The sequence below is a fragment of the Phocoena sinus genome, chromosome 8 (genome assembly GCF_008692025.1).
Source record: "Phocoena sinus isolate mPhoSin1 chromosome 8, mPhoSin1.pri, whole genome shotgun sequence".
Classification (NCBI taxonomy): domain Eukaryota; kingdom Metazoa; phylum Chordata; class Mammalia; order Artiodactyla; family Phocoenidae; genus Phocoena; species Phocoena sinus.
In genome coordinates, this window is record NC_045770.1 from 58,856,980 (window position 1) to 58,873,542 (window position 16,563).

Here is a 16,563-nt window from a genome sequence, read left to right on the forward strand (position 1 = left end):
CCCACCCTGAACTTCAGGGTCCTCCCCTGCAAACAGGGGTTCTGGTCCCTGTCTCCAGGGATGCTGAGGGGATAAATGGAGCCCACTGTAAGTAATACTGGTCAGGGCCTGGCCTGACCAGGCCTCTCCTGAGCACCAGTCCTCAACAGCCCACAAGGGCCAGAGGAGAAGCCAAGCTCAGAACCAAGCAGCATCCAACGAAGGTCACCCAGTGGCTCGGGAGCAGGCAAGAGTGCTTGGGGAACCCAACATCAGTCCCAACAGCATGGGTGGATGAGTCTTGGACTCGCCAGGTGGACCCTGGGTGCCCATTTCCCAGCCCTTACACAGGCCTGTGTGCACCTGCTCCCACGCCAACTGAAGCCACAGTCAGGAAGGCGAGGGGTGCTGAGCAGTCAGGACCCAGCCCTACATCCCCGAACTTGTTTCCGCCTCTGTGATTTGGGACAACTGTGCCTGTCCAGCTGACCTCTTGGCATGGCTGGAGGTTCCATGGTTCATCAGGGAACAGCGACTCTTCTTACAATCAGGCCTCAGCCCAGGTGCCACCTCCTGTAGGAAGCCTTCCCAGCCTCCCTGTCAGGGTGGACCCGCCCCTCTCCTGGCCCCTTCAGCCATCATTGTTCGAGGTCCCCTTCAGGGAGGGAGGCAAGCAAGTGCACGCAGGAGGCGGGGCACAGCTCCATCCCTGTGCTCACTGCTCCTTCTTACCGTGAGGGTGTACAGGTCCAAGTTAGGCCCCTCCTTCTGGAAGCCCTCCTTCCTTCTCCCTCCAACCACACACTCAGACCCTGCCTCTAATTGGCTGCAGAGGCCCCTCCATCCCTCTCCTGTGTCAAGTAGCCAGGGCACACGCTCATAGCCACATGGGCAGTTTATTTATAGAGCACTCATCTTTCCCAGGGTGGCCTCAGAAAAAGCTCTGGCCTTCCAGGCAAACATACCTGGGTTAGGATCCCAGTGACACTGGAGTCCTGCAAGTCCCTTCCCGTCTCTGGGCCCTCTTCTCAATGCCTGTACCTGGACGGGGCTGCTGATGACCTGGGCATGAGGCTGAGGATGAGAGCCTCATGGTCCTACCCAGGGCTAAACACACAGCAGGGATGCAGCATCGGCACCTCAGTCTTCCCTGCCACCCCAACTGGGTGCTAAGGTCTGCCAGAGGTCATGTCCCAATCCTGAGTCGGGGTTGGGCGGGGGGGGGGGGGGGCGGGGGGGGGGCTGCTGGCTGATCTCAGGCAAAATGCCTCCCCCTCTGGTCCAGCCCTCCTGCCTAACCTGGCAGAAGGGCTGGCCCTATAACGGACGGACGGAGTGGGCCTGAGCAGCCCTACCACCACTTCCTCCTCCCCCTGCAGGTAGCCAGCCTGGTCCTTCTTTGAAAACTGACACCAGAGTTGTCAGACAACCCTCGCCTCCCACCTGGCGCCTGTGGGAGATGGGGCTGGGGGCTGGGCACGAGCTTGAGTGCCAGACTCCAGCACCAGTGACTGTGTGACTCAGACTAGGACCGGACCCTTCTGCCCTCTGAGTCTGGGTTCCCCACTGAGCAGCTTTGGAAGGAAAGGGATGCCCTGCCAGTGCTGCTGCATGGAGCCCTGCACCCAGAACCTAACACACATTAGGGCCTCAGGGGGGAGCATCCTCTGCTGGCCCAGAATGAGAGGCTTGCCTGAGGAGTCCAGGGCAAGCACCAAACTGGCCCCTACGCACAGGAGTGGCCTTGAGTTTTCGCCCTTAACCCCCAGCACACACTCGGGAGCACTGGAGACCCTGGGTACCAACCTCCCTGTGCATCCTAACACACAGTAGGCCCTCAGCCTACGATGGCTGCCCTTCCTCAGGAAGAGGCCTGGCCAACACAGATATGGCAGCAGGAGAGGAGAGGCTGTTGGCCAGGCCGGCCCCACCCAACTGGGCATGTGGTGCCCATGAGGACCCCACCCCTGTGCCTATTCCCAGAGGTGAGGGGGGACATGTGGCACATGGACCACACAATGAAGAAGGACTAACGTTGGGCTGGGAGGGCTTCCTGGGGGAGGCAGTGGGGCTGGGGCTGTACCCTGAATGGTTAGGAGGGTTCTAGAAAGGGGAGACAGCAAATACAAAGGCAGAGTACAACCAAGGCATCTGGTAGGGAAGGAAGAGAGTGAAAATGTAAAGTTCAAAAGGGTCCTGGAAGGAAAACCTCGATGCTAGGATGAGGAGTCTGGACTATATTTTGCAGGCAAACAGTACAAGTTACCTTAGGGAGGCCACTCTGGCGCCGTATGTGAGGGAACTGGAAACGGAAGCAGAAAGGCCAATACAGGAGTTTGGGCAAGGACAGCGAGGCCCAAGCTGGAACATAAGAGACGCCCTGATTTTGCAAAGGCATGTCTCAGGCCTGCTTCCAGTCCTGGGCCACGTCCAGTCTTCTGGGGGACGTGTGGCAGGACAGAAGGTAGGTTCCCTGTCTGGAGGGTGAGAGCCAGAATATCAGGGTTGTGCGGGGCCTTGGTAAGTCCCAGCACTTCTCAGAACCTCGTCTCTCCCTCTGTAAAATGAGGCTGACCCTATGAGCAGGGGAAGGGGGCTGAAAGTTTCCCCTCCTTGACCAGAAATGGGCACCTGCCTCCAGCAACTGTCACATGAGTCCCAACTGGGGCCACACTGGAAACCCAGCCGGACCCCACCACCATCCCTGTGGTCCAGGCAGCACAAGTTCCCAAAAAGGTTTGGCTTGGGCAGGGCACAGGGTGGGGCTGGGACCAGAAGAGGAGGTTAACCCTTGGTTAACCCTTCCCCTCTCCCTCCCCTTCCAGGGCCCTGAGCTATTTCCACCTCTTTGCTGGGGATGGAAATAACTCAGGCTCAGCCCCAGGAGACCAAGACAGCTATTCTGATCAGCCCCAAGAAGCACAACTCCAGTCATTCCAGAGAGGACAGAGGGACACCCGGATCCCCAGCTCCAGCTCTCGGCAAAGCAGCAGCAGTGGGCAGAGCTAGCAGGGTCCTCAGGGAAGAATGGGGACACTGAGGCCCTGAGCGGGTAGGCACAAGCTCAAGGTCACTACTAGCCTTTCCCTCAACCCCCCGCAGTGTGTGGGTGGACTGGGGAAAGTGCCCCTAGAACAACTCTGAGCGGGGGCACAGGGCCTCTCAGGTATGGTGAAGGTCAAGTGGGACTCTCAATTCTCCTGCCACTCTTGGAGCCTGGGCTATGCTGCTGACTCCCAACATTCTTCAGAGCCACATGGATGCTCCCCAAACCAGTTACAGGCTCTAGAAGGCAGGAGACAGGACTTTCTGGTGACCTCTGGCTAGGAGGTGAGAGTTAGGGGGAGGGAGGAGGAACAGGAAGACCATGAAACCCAGCCACCCCTAATGTTCTAGACACGTGTACACCACACTCAGAACTCACAATGGCACACCCTGCCGAGGCCACGTTGCCAGCCTGCATTTGAGAGAAAGAAGCCCAGAAAAGCCATGAGCAGATATTAGGAAGGGGAGTGGCCCTCTCCAAGCATCTTACAGGGCTTCAGGCACAGGAGACCTGAATTCCAGTCCTGGCACTGTCCTGACTCTGTGTGACCTTGGGCAAGTCACTTCGCTTCTCTGAGGTTCTGTTTCCTTCTCTGAAAAACAGTCATCACATCTCAGAGCCACTGTGAGGATTCAACAAGAGCACACCATAAAGCATTCAGCATAGCACCTGGCACTGTCTCCCCAAACTCTCTCCCCGACCCAGAATGCAATCAACATTTTCAGAGGATGACAGCAGAGGAGAGAACGTGCAGATCCTTCAGCAGGTGTCTCCTCACCTCTCCTGGGCTAGGGAGCCTGATTTCCATTCCACTTTGCACGAACCCAACAGACCCTCTTGTGTGGGTGGGGGCCTCAGGAGGGTCTAACCCAGATGGCGAAGAGGCCCTGCTCCAGCTCTCCAAAGCAGAGACGACTCATGCCCCCCAGGAACATGCCCCCTCTCCCCCCAAGAAGAGAACTGAAGAAAGGAGATGGGCACCAGAGAAGTCAACGTCTATGGGTCAGAATTTTCGGTGTGATCTGAGGAGCTGTGCTTCCAACCCTGTCACCAGCACCTGGGCGCAGCCCTGGGCCACTCTGTCCCCAGCAGACAGCCTGCTCCCACCCCCTACTGCAGTCCTTCTGCCTGAAGGGTGGTAGGGGAGAACAGAGACAGTTGACAGTTGACCCCAAAACAATAGAGGATCCCAAAGTGATGATTCACAGTCCATTCTCAGCCCAACACCTCAGTGTGCAGACAGGGAAACTGAGGCCCAGCGAGGGTGAGCGGGATCTGAGGGCAAGATTATGCCTGGGCCCAGTGAGAATACAGGTTACCAGGGACAGAGCTTAGGCCTCTTGGACCTCGCGCACGCGTGTGTGTGTGTGTGTGTGTGTGTGTGTGTGTGTGTGTGTGAGAGACAGAGAGAGAGATGGAGCCTGAGGCTACCTCAGAGGCCCTCAGCTGCTGCCAGACCTATCACCCCACCAGATGCCCCTCAGCCTTGGCCCCTCTCCCTCTGCCAGGGCAAGTCACTCAGGGTCCACCCCCCTCACTAAACTGAGCTCCTGAGGGATGCCCTCTTGGGGACAGTCCTGGAGAGACCCTTGTCCCCTCCCTGGCCGCTCTCCCTCCAGCCCCCATCTGCTAGTAGGTGTTTGAGGTTCCTCCTCTTTCCGCCTTTTACTCATTTCCCTGAGGTGCAGACGCGGACACAGGCGGGCGGACACACACACACACACACACACACACACACACACACTGCACTGCACTGCACTACTTGACCCCACAGCACACTATGACCCCAGTGCTTCAGGGGCTGGTTCTCACAGTCACTTGGGGTTCCTCCCCCTCTATACCATGTTCACTCACGTTCATGAGGGCCCTGGTGTCCTGGTCACACCCCAGGCCACACACACACACTCAGTGACCCCAGTAACCCGGGGTTGCACTCACAGTGGGCTGGGGTCACGGTCACGCGTAGTGACCCGGGGTGTCTCTCTCACACAGTCACACGCACACACTCTGCCTGTCACAGACACACAGAGCCCCTCGGTGTCTCCCCCTCGGCCCAACGTCACTGCCCAGTGTCCGAGCCACACGTTCGCCCTGGCTGGGCCGCCTCACGCGCCGTGTCACCCACAGTCACGGGCTGACACCGTTCAGAACCCCCCCTCCGGCCGCCCCGCGCCGCAGGCACACTGAGAAGCCGCCGTCCCGCCCCGCACCCCGTCCTGGTCTCAGTCCAAGTATCCCAGGCCGGCGCGTCTCCGAGGCCCGCCGGCTCCTCAAACTGCAAGTTCCGCCGCCGCCTTCCCATCACGCACGGTCGGGCCAGGAGCCGCGGCCGGAGGACACACAGGTCCCCGGGCAGGGAGCTCAGAGACGGGCGGGAGTCCGCGCGCGGAAGGCGCCGGGACAGGACGCGGGGGCGGGGGCGGGGGGCCGCGGGGCCTGGGCTGCGGCATCCGCCTCGCCGGCGAACTTCCTCAGAGACGCTGGGAGGCAGGGGGCGCCGCTCGGGCCCGCATCCGTCTGGCCCCGGCCTCCGGTCTGGGGCTCCGCGCGTCCTCCTTACCTGGCCGCCCCGCAGCAGCTCCAGCAGCCCAGCTCGCAGGCCGACGCGGTGCCCGAGCCCGGCTCGGCGTGCGCACGGGCGGCCACGCAGCCTGCGCGCCTTTTGAATGAATCGCCGCCCGGTCCGGGAAGGCGTGCAGCCCCGCCCCCGCGCGTCACGGCCGCCGGCCCCGCCTCCGACGTCAGAGCCCAGGTTCGCGACCCCCGCCCCCAGCCCCTGGAGACCGCCATGGGCCTCGCGCTCTGCAGCCCGGCCGTGCTGTTCTGTGTCGCCATCTCTCGCGCTCCCCGGGAACTGCAGGGGGCTGCGCCGGACAAGGCCTCTCGGATCAGCCGCTTCTGGGCTCCAAACCAATAAAGGAGGGGTTGCAAGATGCAAGATAGACTGGAGACTTGGATGCTTCTCTGAGACCTGTCACCACTGCCAGTGCAAACGGGGCCACCGCTGTCCCTCCCTGGGTCTCGTTTTCCTCCTGGAAATTGGCAGTCAGGGACAAGGACCTCACTTTGCCTTGTTGAAGAGGCCCAGGTCCACCCCCAGAAACCCCACCTAGTTGTTGAGAAAGGCCTGGTGAAAGTGAATCTATAATGGAGGCCCACTTGGTGGTCTCCTGCCCATTCTTCAGGGCCCAGCCCAAACCTCCTTCCTCCAGGAGGCCTTTCCTGTCTCCATTCCCCGCCCCTTCCCTCTCTGCAAGGATAGTTAGTCCCTCCTTCCAGCAGGACAGATGATACACTGCTGTCCCTTCCCTACCACCAGCTGTCCCACCCTGCTGATTCCCAATGCCAGCCATCAGGGTGCCCAGCAGGGTGTGACTAAAGACCCCAGGGCACTATTCATATTGTATTACCAGCTCTGTGAATCGTGCCCCTTGGAGTTGTGCCATATGGTGGGCCAGAACTGGAGGCAGCAGCTCAAGAGCCAGGGTTTCCCCGACTCAGTACCATTCAGGGGATCCCAGGTGGCCCTCCCAGGACAGCAGGGCTGGGAGGAGATGCAGACAGTAGGAAGGGCCTTGTGCTGGGGAGGCAGAGGCCTAGCTGGGATCAAGATAATCACAGCTCATGGCAGAGGTGGACGAAGGTAAATAAGTTGTTAGGGATACATTGTGAGGGGAGGTGGAGAATTCTAAATAAACTATCATAGCATCTGAGCCATGGGGTGAGGGGGTGGGAAAGGTAAGGTCTCCAGGGTCCAGCAGATCCCAGGAGGAGAACTGGACACCTGCAGAGGGAGGGGGAAAGGGGAAGAGTTTCCATTTCCTTGGGCCAGGCCCAGGTTGTGTGGGAAGGGCAGAAAGAGCTCCAGGTCACTGATGTTGGGATCACAGCACCAGCCAGGCCCCTTGTATGTCAACGGACACCCCCAGAGCTAGGTCAGGGGTGATCCCACATCCGAGCCCACAGAAGGAGTCCGGAGAAGATCCATGCTGGGGACCTGCTGAGGGGGCTAGAGCAGCCCAGGACGCTATCCCTGCAAATGTTTTCTTTGTAAGGGGACCTTCTATGCCCCAGTTCCAAGTACTGGAGTTCAAATGGTGGCATTTCACACGCACCCAGTAGGCCAAATGGGGATATGCTTTTTGGTCAAGGAGCACTGGCTATTAATCAGACATCCTATAGAGGGTCCAGGCCTGTCTCTACTACCAGCTCTCAAATCCTTCCCCAACTCAGTTTCCCCATCTGAAAATTAGGCTGCCAAACTCGTTGCCTGGAGGTCATTCCAGTTCTCTGTGGGAGGAGGCAATCTGCCTGACGTGGCCGAGTGGGAAGGGTGAGCAGCCACCAGAGACAGAAAAAATGACCAGGGATGGAGGGGCCGAGGCAGTCCCTCCTGTCCTCTGAACCACAGCAAGCTGCAGCTGGGACCCCGCCCAAGAGTCCGGGAACATTTAGCCGTTACAGTGAGGAGACAGGGAAGGAGTTGTGGAGGCCGCGAGAGAGATTTAGATCGGCTTTTTATGGAGGTTGGAGAACCACAGGCTCGAGAACAAAGGACTCTCAGAATCACAGGCTTTTAAAACTCCTGGCATCTCAGATGGATCCACGGAATCTTAGCATTACAAGTCCTGAGCCCAAGGACCTCAGAGACGATCTTGTTGAACCTCTAATAGTGCAGCCAGAAAAGTGAGCCCAGAGAAGGCCCACACCTCATCCTAGGTGGCACAGCACAATAAGCTGGGATGTGCTGTGGTGATCCAGAGGCAGGGACATGGACTCCATGTCCCACTGAGACTCTCCCCGAGGTGGGGTGGGGATCCTGGGCCACAGGATTAGAGGAAGGGGGGGGAGGTGTTTGCAGGGGATCTGAGCAGATGGCAGCCCCTGGGGTTATGGACCAGAAATGGTGGTACCCTCTGCTGGCTACCCTTAAATTCCAACGTGGACGTCCAAAGCAAGAGGAAATGTCCCAGCTCAGATTTAAATTTCAAAACTCTGCACTTGGCTAACCCCCCAACTGGCCAAGTTCTACCTCAGAAGGTGGGCTGTCCTCCTGTGTTTGTGCCTTAGCTCCAGGGGGAGGGTGGTCTTGGTTTAAGGAAAAACTGGGGTTGGGAGGCCAGGGTGGGGCTCAGCTTGGGGCAGGAGCTGAGCTGGGGCTGCTAGGCCTGAGAGCTGAGTTCTGTCCACCATTTAGGTCCAGACCCTGGCTTGGGTTTGGAATCTCACTGGGGTTGGGCTTTGGTGTCACACAGTTAGGGGTCAAGTCCTAGTTCTGCCATTGTCAGGTTGTATGGCCTTAAACTAGTGACCTCACCTCTCTGAATGCAAGCTCACCTGCCCAGGGTGTTGTGAGGATCTGCTGAGACTCCATTTGGGGGATACCAGCTTATTCTAGGCTGCTGGGCTCAGAACCCCCATCTGCTCCCTCTGGTCCCCCACCCTCAGTGTTTGCCCTGTGTCTCTCCGCAGCCCAGCATCTGGGCTCTGCCCCCATTTCTCCCTGAGGCCTGCACATTGCCCCCTCCCCGTTCAGACCTGCATCCTGCCCCTGACCCAGCCCCTTCACTTGCCTTTGCCAGGCGGGGCTCCTCATTGGCCATAATGGGCCCAAAATAGCACTTCCCCTTGCCGCTTCCTGCAACCTGGCCTGTGGCTTAAGGTCTGTGAGGAGGACAGAAGAGAGACTTGGCGTTTGTCAGGCATGCAAAAGATGTGAAGAGCTCTCAGAGGTCACCTGAGTAAACTTTCTTCCTTTTCTGACCACAGGAAATCTTCCTGCCTGGTTCTCCTGTACACCCACCCCAGCCTCAATGCTGCCTTGCTGTGTGATGTTAGGTAAGTCTCTATCCCTTTCTGTGCCTCATCTTCCTTGGGAGGTAGATGTCTACCTTAAACCCTGCTGCTTGTCCCTAGCCCAAGGAAACACCTGGAGAACCCCCTTGGAGAGATGGCTTTTGGCCCTGACTCTCTCTTCTGAAGTCAGGACATCCTTCCCAGGGCTGGTCTGAGGAACATGTGCCAGATACCTCAAGAGTGACTGGATGTGTCTCTAGCTGCTCAGACTCTGTGTCCTGTCCTCCAGCCACCCCATGTGGCTGCCCTTCCTTTCTTCCATGAGGCACAGAGACCTGAGCAGACAGATCACGTGTGAATCCAGGCTCTACTGCTTAGTAGGCAGGTGACCTTGAGGAAGACTTTTAACCTCTCTGTACCTCAGTTTCCTCACCTGAAAAAGATGATAATAATGGTATCAACCTCCCAGGACCACTGAGGATTAAACCGGATGATCCATGCTCCTGGCTTGCAGCAAACAATAAACGGGAGCTGGGGCTATTGTTTTGTGACATTCAAGACCTGGAAGGGGATCCCAACTGAATTCTCTAGATTTAATTAAACAGATACTTATTGAGCACCTGCTGTGTATCAGGCACTGCAGGTGGCCTGGGGATGGAGCAATGAACAAAACGTCCCTCCCCTCTCCTGGAGCTCACATTCTGGCTTCCCTGCCTTTTCCTCTTTCCCCTCTGCTCCAGCTGGGCCTACACCTCGGACCCCTCGCTCCAGGCTCCCCCACCCCTCCTTGCCTTGATTCAAGCTGTTCCTTCCCTCTCACATCAAACCCAGCGGGATCTTAGTTCCCCATCAGGGACTGAACCCGGGCCCACAGCTGTGAAAGCGCAGAGCCCTAACCACTGGACCGCTGGCAAAGTCCCTGGCTGTGCCCTTTAAAGCAGTGGTTCTCCACCTCACTAGCAAAACTAAACCATGGTGTCAGAAGCCAGGGTGGTTGTTACCCTAGAAGGGGAGACTGGGAGGGGGCATGTGGGGAGCTTTTGCATGGAAGAACGTTCTCTTTTTTGGCCGCACCACGCGGCATGTGGGATTTTAGTTCCCTGACCAGGGGTTGCAGAGGCTACCCCTCCTGCAATGGAAGTGCGGAGTCTTAACTGCTCAACTGCCAGGGAAGTCCCAGAAGGTTCTATTTCTTGATCTGGGTGCATTTATGAAAACTTACCTAGCTGCCCACTAATGACTTGAGTACCTTTCTGTACAGATGTTATACTTCAACTGTTTTCCTGAAAATATTACGGACACCTGGGTCCTACTCTCAGCATTCTCATTTAATTGGTCTGGAATGTGGCCTGGCCCCCTCAGGTGATTAGAATGTACAGCCAAGATTGAGAAGGACTGCTTTAGAGGAGCTAGTTCTTCCAGGCTCTCCCCTGGGCTGGGTGCCTAACAACTGTGCATCCCAGGACCTCCCTGCCCACAGTTGACCTACTCAGGGCTGTGCACCTGTCTCTCCACAGGCTGCCCAATGCCCTGGGATGTGACCTGCTAAGAACAGTGGGCTGGGCCGGGCCCATTCCTACCAAGGCACTTGAGGAAAAATGATGAGGATTCAGCCTTGGGTAACCAGTGCTCAAAGTGAAGTCTATCCAGAGGCGGAAGAGGGCCTAAGGAAGCAGAAGCTGGGAAGCAGAGAGAACGGCAGCTGGCTGGCGGCAAGGCAGAGACCAGAGACTCAAGGTGGAGAGGCCTGGGGTCTTGAGATGGACCAGCAATAGCTGGGCCACTGTACTGAGAGCTATTTGCTTCCAGTTCATGTCTCCACTAATTAGCTCCCCTTTTATTTCTGGGCAGAATGAATCTCTTCCTTGCAATCCAAAGACCTGTGCACACCAAGCAAGAGTCCCGTGGGGGAAAGGATCGTCAGCCCCGATTTACAGATGAGTAAATGGAGACTCAGAGGGAATATAGCTCATCCAGAGTCCCATGGCTAGTTAGTGGCAAAATTGAGGTTTCTGTTCAGCTTCAAAGCCTGTGCTCCCTCTATGCTTTGTTTCATAAATTCCACCCCATGAATGTGGCTTTCTACTCTGTATCTGTGTTTTCTGTAATCCCCTCCTCCAGACTGTCCCAGCAGTGATGCTGCAAGGACATGTTTCATGCATGTCCCACGGCATCAGGGGCCTGGCAGACCCGAGATATGTGTATACCAGTGTGCAAAGCATAAGCCTGTACTCCCCTTTAGCAACTGATTTCTGTAAAGTCTTAATCATTTAGGTTGGAAAATGTTGAAACGTGTTCAGGAGAGCTGAGGCACAGTTTGTCCTTTTCTAGAAGTCACCCCCTTGCGCCTTGCCAGTGTACCCTGGTGGGAAGGGCTCTCTGCCCCTGCAAAGAATGGCCCCATGTTGTTGGCCTTTACATCCTTATGTCTGATTTAATGACCAGAAATCAGACAGACTTGGATTCTACCCCTGCTCACCTTGGCCTCTGTCAGATTCCGAGCCTCATGAGGCTTTGGAGAGCACCGATTCCTGGAGTTGTAGACAGGCTCACATTCGCCTCGTTTTTCCCTTACAGCATGTGTCGGCTTCAGATTTCCAAGCCTTATCCAAGACCCACTGACTCAGGAGCTAGGGGGAGCCTGGAAATGTGTATTTAGATATAAGTATAATTTATGTATTATGCTTTGTGCTTACAATGTAACCTGTAAGGGATTCTAACATGCAGCCCTGGTTATAAAGCATCTGACTAGCACAACTCTTGGTTTTCCTGACGAGGAAGCTGCACCCCAGACAGAGGCAGTGACCTGCCTGGGAAAACACAGCAAATCAGTGGCCGCCTTGCCATCTCAGCACTCTTCTGGGTCTCTGAGTCCCACTTCTGCCCAAGTGGGTGGGTGTTGGGAGGCCCACGCAGCTAGGGAGCCCTGAGGTTGCTGGCAGGAGGCCTCCACGGCTGCCGATGGGGACCAGTCATTTGGTGTTTCTATTTATTGACTCTTTAAACTTCATCATCCAAGGGAAGTTAATACATGACTGTTTGGTAGCAAGAGAAACATAGTCTAAGACCGCAATGACCCGCCCACCCCAAACAAAAACAGAACCAAACAGAACAAAAACAAACCCCAACTGACACCAGACCTTTGGAGCTGCAGCTGAAGAAGCACGGGGGCTGGGGTCAGACTGGCTCCTGCAGTCGGGGGGCAGGGGAGAGGCTGCCCTCCATGGTAGCCTTCCCAGCCGAAGAGGCCATGTCCAGCCCCTCAGCTTTGGGCATCCTTCCTGGAAGGGCTGCCCCTGGCAGGAGAGGGTGTGAAGAGAGGGAGTCAGTGGTCAGAATGAGGGGGCTCCTAGGTCCACCCTCCCAAGGTGACCATATGTGCCAGTGCATGAGACACAGGGGCTGGGGGGCAACTGTGAGGAGAGCGAGGGCCCTTTCCCTGCTCAGGCCAGGAGAGAGCCCTGGCCAAGGCCCAGTCAGTGTTCCCAAATTCAGAAACCACTAAGGCACTGCCAACAAGCAAGGAAATGCCAAGGCCTGGGGAAGCCCCCCCCACCCCCGGGATGGGAGTTGCTGCCTCCTGTAGTCATCACCTTGTTCTGGATGACTGAGGGGACTTGGCCCTTTTCTCTGGATACTGGAGGGCAGCCCAGTCAGGACGAGGCCGTGGAAAGTGTATGTTAAGAGGCAGCGTTTTAGTGCCCCAAACATGCAGTGTGTGTGTGTGCATACATAATGAGAGGGGGACTGGTCCCTCCAGGAAGGCTAGTTAGGGTCCCAGGGTGGTTCCTAGGGCAAGAATAGCGTTTTTTTTTTTTCTTCTTCTGTCATTTTCTCACATCACTCCCTGCCCCAGGTCATTGCATAAATAAGTGCTTGGGAAGATACACATCTAAAAAGAAACATAAATACTGTACATGGGAAAGGATTCCATCCCCTAGCCCTCCCACTGCCCCCAGAAAACCCTCCAAATATTGCACATGGCCCTCCCCAGCCCTGTGGGGTCCAGGCCCGGCCGTGTCTTTGGTAGAAGCTCCAGGGACAGAGGTCCTGGGCAGCCCACGTGCCCCCCTCCCCACCCCCATCATGACTGGGAGCCCCGGAGCAGCCAGAGAGAGGGCCGGGAAAGGCCCTGGCCCGGCTGGCCCACAGGTGCTCCGTCAGGAATGCTTCCACGAGGATGGGAGGCGGCCCGTGCAGGCAGGGGCGCGGCCCTGGTCAGACACTCCTGGTCAGGGTCTGCCTGTGGGCTTGGAAGAGGCAAGCAGGCTGAGGGCAGGTGGGCGGGCGAGTCCTGGGCCACCATGGACAAGGTCACACCCTCCATAGGAGGAGGTGGTTTGTGCTGTCGTCTCGGCCCACAGTCTCACTGCTGCCGCCGCCCCCACTGCTGAGTCGGAAGTCCTCGTAGCCGTCGCCTCCACTGATAACCAGCATTTTAGGCCTGGCCGAGGCAGGGCCTCGGTGCCGAGGGGAGTCCCGATGCTCCAGTGAGGGCAGCTTCTCGGGGCCTGGGGGGCGGAGGGGAGGATCCATTAGCCTGGAGGCGACTGGGGGTGGCACCACCTCAACCTGGCTCTCTTCATACTCATTTCCCACTTCCAACAGCCCTTTCCCAGTTAGGCAACTTAAGTCTTCTCTGGACCCAGACAACTCCTGACCTAGGCTTCCCTGATTCCTGATGCCACAGCTACTACCTCTTGCGAATACGATTTCCTGTCCTGCCAAACAAGACTTTGCTAACTGTGACCTCCTTCATGTACATTTCCTAATATGTTTCACTTTCTATCCTCAGGGTCCCTTTCCTCTCCTATCTGCCACTCTATTTCTATTTCCTGCTCTGCACATCGCTTCCTGACTCTACTTCCTGCCCCACACATCATTTCCAGTCCTGTTTTATTTCCTGTTGTATATATCCCTTCCTGTGCCATATTCTAATTCTTAGCTTGTAGTTCACTCCCTCGTTCTCATGACATTCTCTGGACAGAATTTTACACACACACACACACACACACACAGTATCCTAATAGATTTTATTTTGGGGTTTCTATAGCCTATTTCCTGTAATATATGCCACTTCCAGCTCTGTATTACATTTTTCCTCCCTCTTAACCTTCTTCTGGCAGGACAGTGCGGAGCCCTAAACCCAAAGCCGAGGTCCCTGGGTTAGGGTAGGATGTGTAGACCCACCTGTGTCTGGGGGAGGTGGTGGGGTTGAGCAGAGCAGGTTGAAGCCATCTGGAAGCTGGACTGCGGCCAAGAAGCGGACGTGGCCAGTGTGTCCCTGGCCTAGGCCAGCAGGGCTGAGAGGCGCCCGAGGGCAGCTGACGGCACTGGGCGAGGTGGGCATGGTGAGCACGACGCCGGCACTGGTGCCCACCCACAGCAGCTCTTCACACACCAGCAGGGCTGTGATCCTTAGGCAGGCAGCCTTGTGCTGCCGGATGATGGCGTCGGAGCCTGGGGTGGGAGACAGACCAGCGCTGGGGCCGAGTCCTGGCCCTGGCTCAGCCTCCTCAATACCAGGGACAGAAAGGCTCCAAGGGAAGGGGCGGTGGTAGACTGAGGTCAGTACCTGCCAGCATCCTGTGCACGGGAGGTGTGACATCTACCTCTGCCAGCTGCTCAAAGGTGTCTGGATGGTAGAGACACACATGGGCACTACCTTTCAGTGTCACCCACACGCCCAGGCTGGAGTCCACCATGCAAGCCACGCTGCGGCTGGAATCCTGCCCCACGGAGAATGTATGCTGGGGGGCGGGGGTAGAGAGCAGATGGGTGACTGACAGGCCTGCCTTCGCTGGCCCCTCCCTGCCTTGTGCTTCACCAGTGCCCATCCCTCCCTCCTGACAACTCACACCAAACCTCTCCAGAAAGCCCACCGGATTGACAGCAAAGGCAGCCTCGCTCCTTGGTCTGGATGATTAACCTTTCAAACCTTGGTTTCACTGGAGCCTCCCCACTGAAACCTCAGGAATTAAAATGGAAGTGCCTTTTCCCCATGAAATTTGAGTGAGTTAATGATCAGAGAAGTTCAAATCTTGAAGAGTTTTAAGAGCAATCAGTGGCTTCACCCTGTACAGCTAGGGAACTGAAGTCTAGAAGGGAAAGGAACCTGCCCAAGAACATCAGCAAGTCAGTCACAAACCTGGGCCTGAACCCGGCTCTACACCTCTACACTCCCAGCCCAGCCAATGACGGGGTAAGTGAAAGGGAAATCAAGGGAACTATAGTTACCCCTGGATACTACCAGGCTGACAATCTCTAATGTATATATAAATCAAATCAGGACTAAAGGCCAGAGTAATGCTAAGGGATACTGACATCAGGAAGGACCTTTGTCCACCCCCCAAAGACGCCAATGCCTGGCTTGAGAAATGGGGTTGGGTGCAGGGAGGAGGAATAAAGAATTCCAACGTACATGGGGCGCTTACTGCAGCCCTCATCAGCTAGAAAGGAAATAAGGATTTGAGAAGGACAGGGGCTGGCCCAGATTCATACAGGGGTCAGGGGAAAGCCCTGACCTCTCAGCCGGATGCTTTTTTATGGCCTCGTGGTCCCATCTCCTCTCTCGTGGGCCTGGCTCACCCCAAGCACCAATTCCCCAACCCCACAGCCATCCCCAATACCTCCAGCTGCAGTGTGTCAGGACTCAGGACAAGGACTCGGTTCTGGCAGCCACACCACAGCCGCCCACCCACAGACACCATCTTGGTGATGGGGCTCCCCTGAGCACCCAGGGTCACCGATTTGAAGTTCTGGGGGTCCCAGAAATGGCCTGGGGTGGAAGTGGGGTAAAAAGAACAGCAAATTCAATCTAGTATTGCATTGAGCCTCACCCTTCCCTGAAATAAGGTGCTGATAACCTCATTTATCAATGAGGATACCAAAGCCCAAAGAAGACCTGGAGTTACCCAAAGTCACACCTGTAGACTTGTGGCCCCAAGGCCCCAGCTTGCTCAAGAGGGAAATCCAATACCAGCAAAGGGGCTCCAGGGGGGTGGGTGAGGGGTGGGCACTCACCTACTTCTCTTTGGTAGACCACGAGCTCTCCATTGGCCAAAGACACAAACACCTGGTTATTCAGATACCTAGGCAAGGAAAAGGAGTCATCAAGGGTTTCAAGAAGCCGAAGGAGATCACCTGGGCCCAGGGAATTGCAGATGGAATGGCTATGGTTCCTGAGAGACCACCTCCTCCCACCCCCTGTTCTCTAGGTGATGGGCACCTGAGTCTAAGAAGAGGTAGTGACTTGCACAAGGACATGGTGTGTGAGAGGCACGGTTAGCCTAGGGCAGGTCTCTGGCCACTGAAAGGAGGGGCCAGTAGGGAAGGGGACCCGGGGGTGCAGAAGGAGGTCTGCATGTGTAGCTGAGAAGGGTCTGAACCAGAAGAGCCATCCAGGGGCCTTACAGGATGCAGGTCACAGAGGCCGAGTGCTGGAGCTTCAAGCTGTTCCTGCGATCACGGATGCTGTCAGAGGACTGGTACACGTGGACACTGTGGATCAGTGGTGTGTACCTGTGACAAGTGCTCGGGCGTACCAATCCCTGGAGTCACCCCTATTTGCCTACTTGCCTCCAGCAGGATCTCCTCCTGGCAGGTGCCCACCCAAGGTACCCAAATCCCACGGCCTCCCTGTAGGTTTCAGACCCTCCGGCAGCCCCGGCTGGCAGTGCCTTTGAGGTCTGAACCAAAACCCTCCTACTTCTGCTTCAGGACACCATACAAGTTCTAAAACA

General features: G+C 56.7%; 2 protein-coding genes and 1 long non-coding RNA gene across 12 annotated transcripts in view; 1 reads left to right on the forward strand and 2 right to left on the reverse strand.

Moving 5' to 3' along the window:
- Positions 1-12,097, reverse strand: part of RELT (RELT TNF receptor) — a 28,976-nt gene extending 16,879 nt beyond the window's left edge. Inside the window, exons 1-3 of one of the 8 annotated variants that reach the window (XM_032639318.1) lie at positions 5,586-5,722; positions 2,246-2,340; positions 2-63 (exon numbers count right to left, since the gene is read on the reverse strand). Coding sequence is in view for 2 of the 8 variants with exons in the window: in XM_032639307.1 (XP_032495198.1) it covers positions 2-63; positions 2,246-2,377 (194 nt within the window). In the remaining 6 variants the exon portion in view is untranslated. Of the gene's footprint in view, position 1; positions 64-2,245; positions 5,352-5,585; positions 5,743-11,300; positions 11,463-11,961 lie in introns of those variants that run through there. The other 7 variants (XM_032639319.1, XR_004350993.1, XM_032639312.1 and 4 more) reach the window with 7 other exon arrangements.
- On the forward strand, positions 8,807-10,973 carry LOC116757540. The gene is made up of 3 exons (XR_004350995.1): positions 8,807-8,863; positions 10,339-10,558; positions 10,673-10,973. It is a non-coding gene; the product is annotated as an uncharacterized LOC116757540 (long non-coding RNA).
- The window catches only part of ARHGEF17 (Rho guanine nucleotide exchange factor 17), a 58,652-nt gene continuing 53,885 nt past the window's right edge, over positions 11,797-16,563 (reverse strand). For all 3 annotated transcript variants that reach the window (XM_032639306.1, XM_032639305.1, XM_032639303.1), the window contains 6 exons: positions 16,235-16,321; positions 15,845-15,912; positions 15,451-15,599; positions 14,397-14,571; positions 14,012-14,281; positions 11,797-13,332 (listed from right to left, as the gene is read on the reverse strand). In XM_032639306.1, the coding sequence (XP_032495197.1) occupies positions 13,136-13,332; positions 14,012-14,281; positions 14,397-14,571; positions 15,451-15,599; positions 15,845-15,912; positions 16,235-16,321 (946 nt within the window). In that variant the 3' untranslated portion in view covers positions 11,797-13,135. The remainder of the gene's footprint in view (positions 13,333-14,011; positions 14,282-14,396; positions 14,572-15,450; positions 15,600-15,844; positions 15,913-16,234; positions 16,322-16,563) is intronic.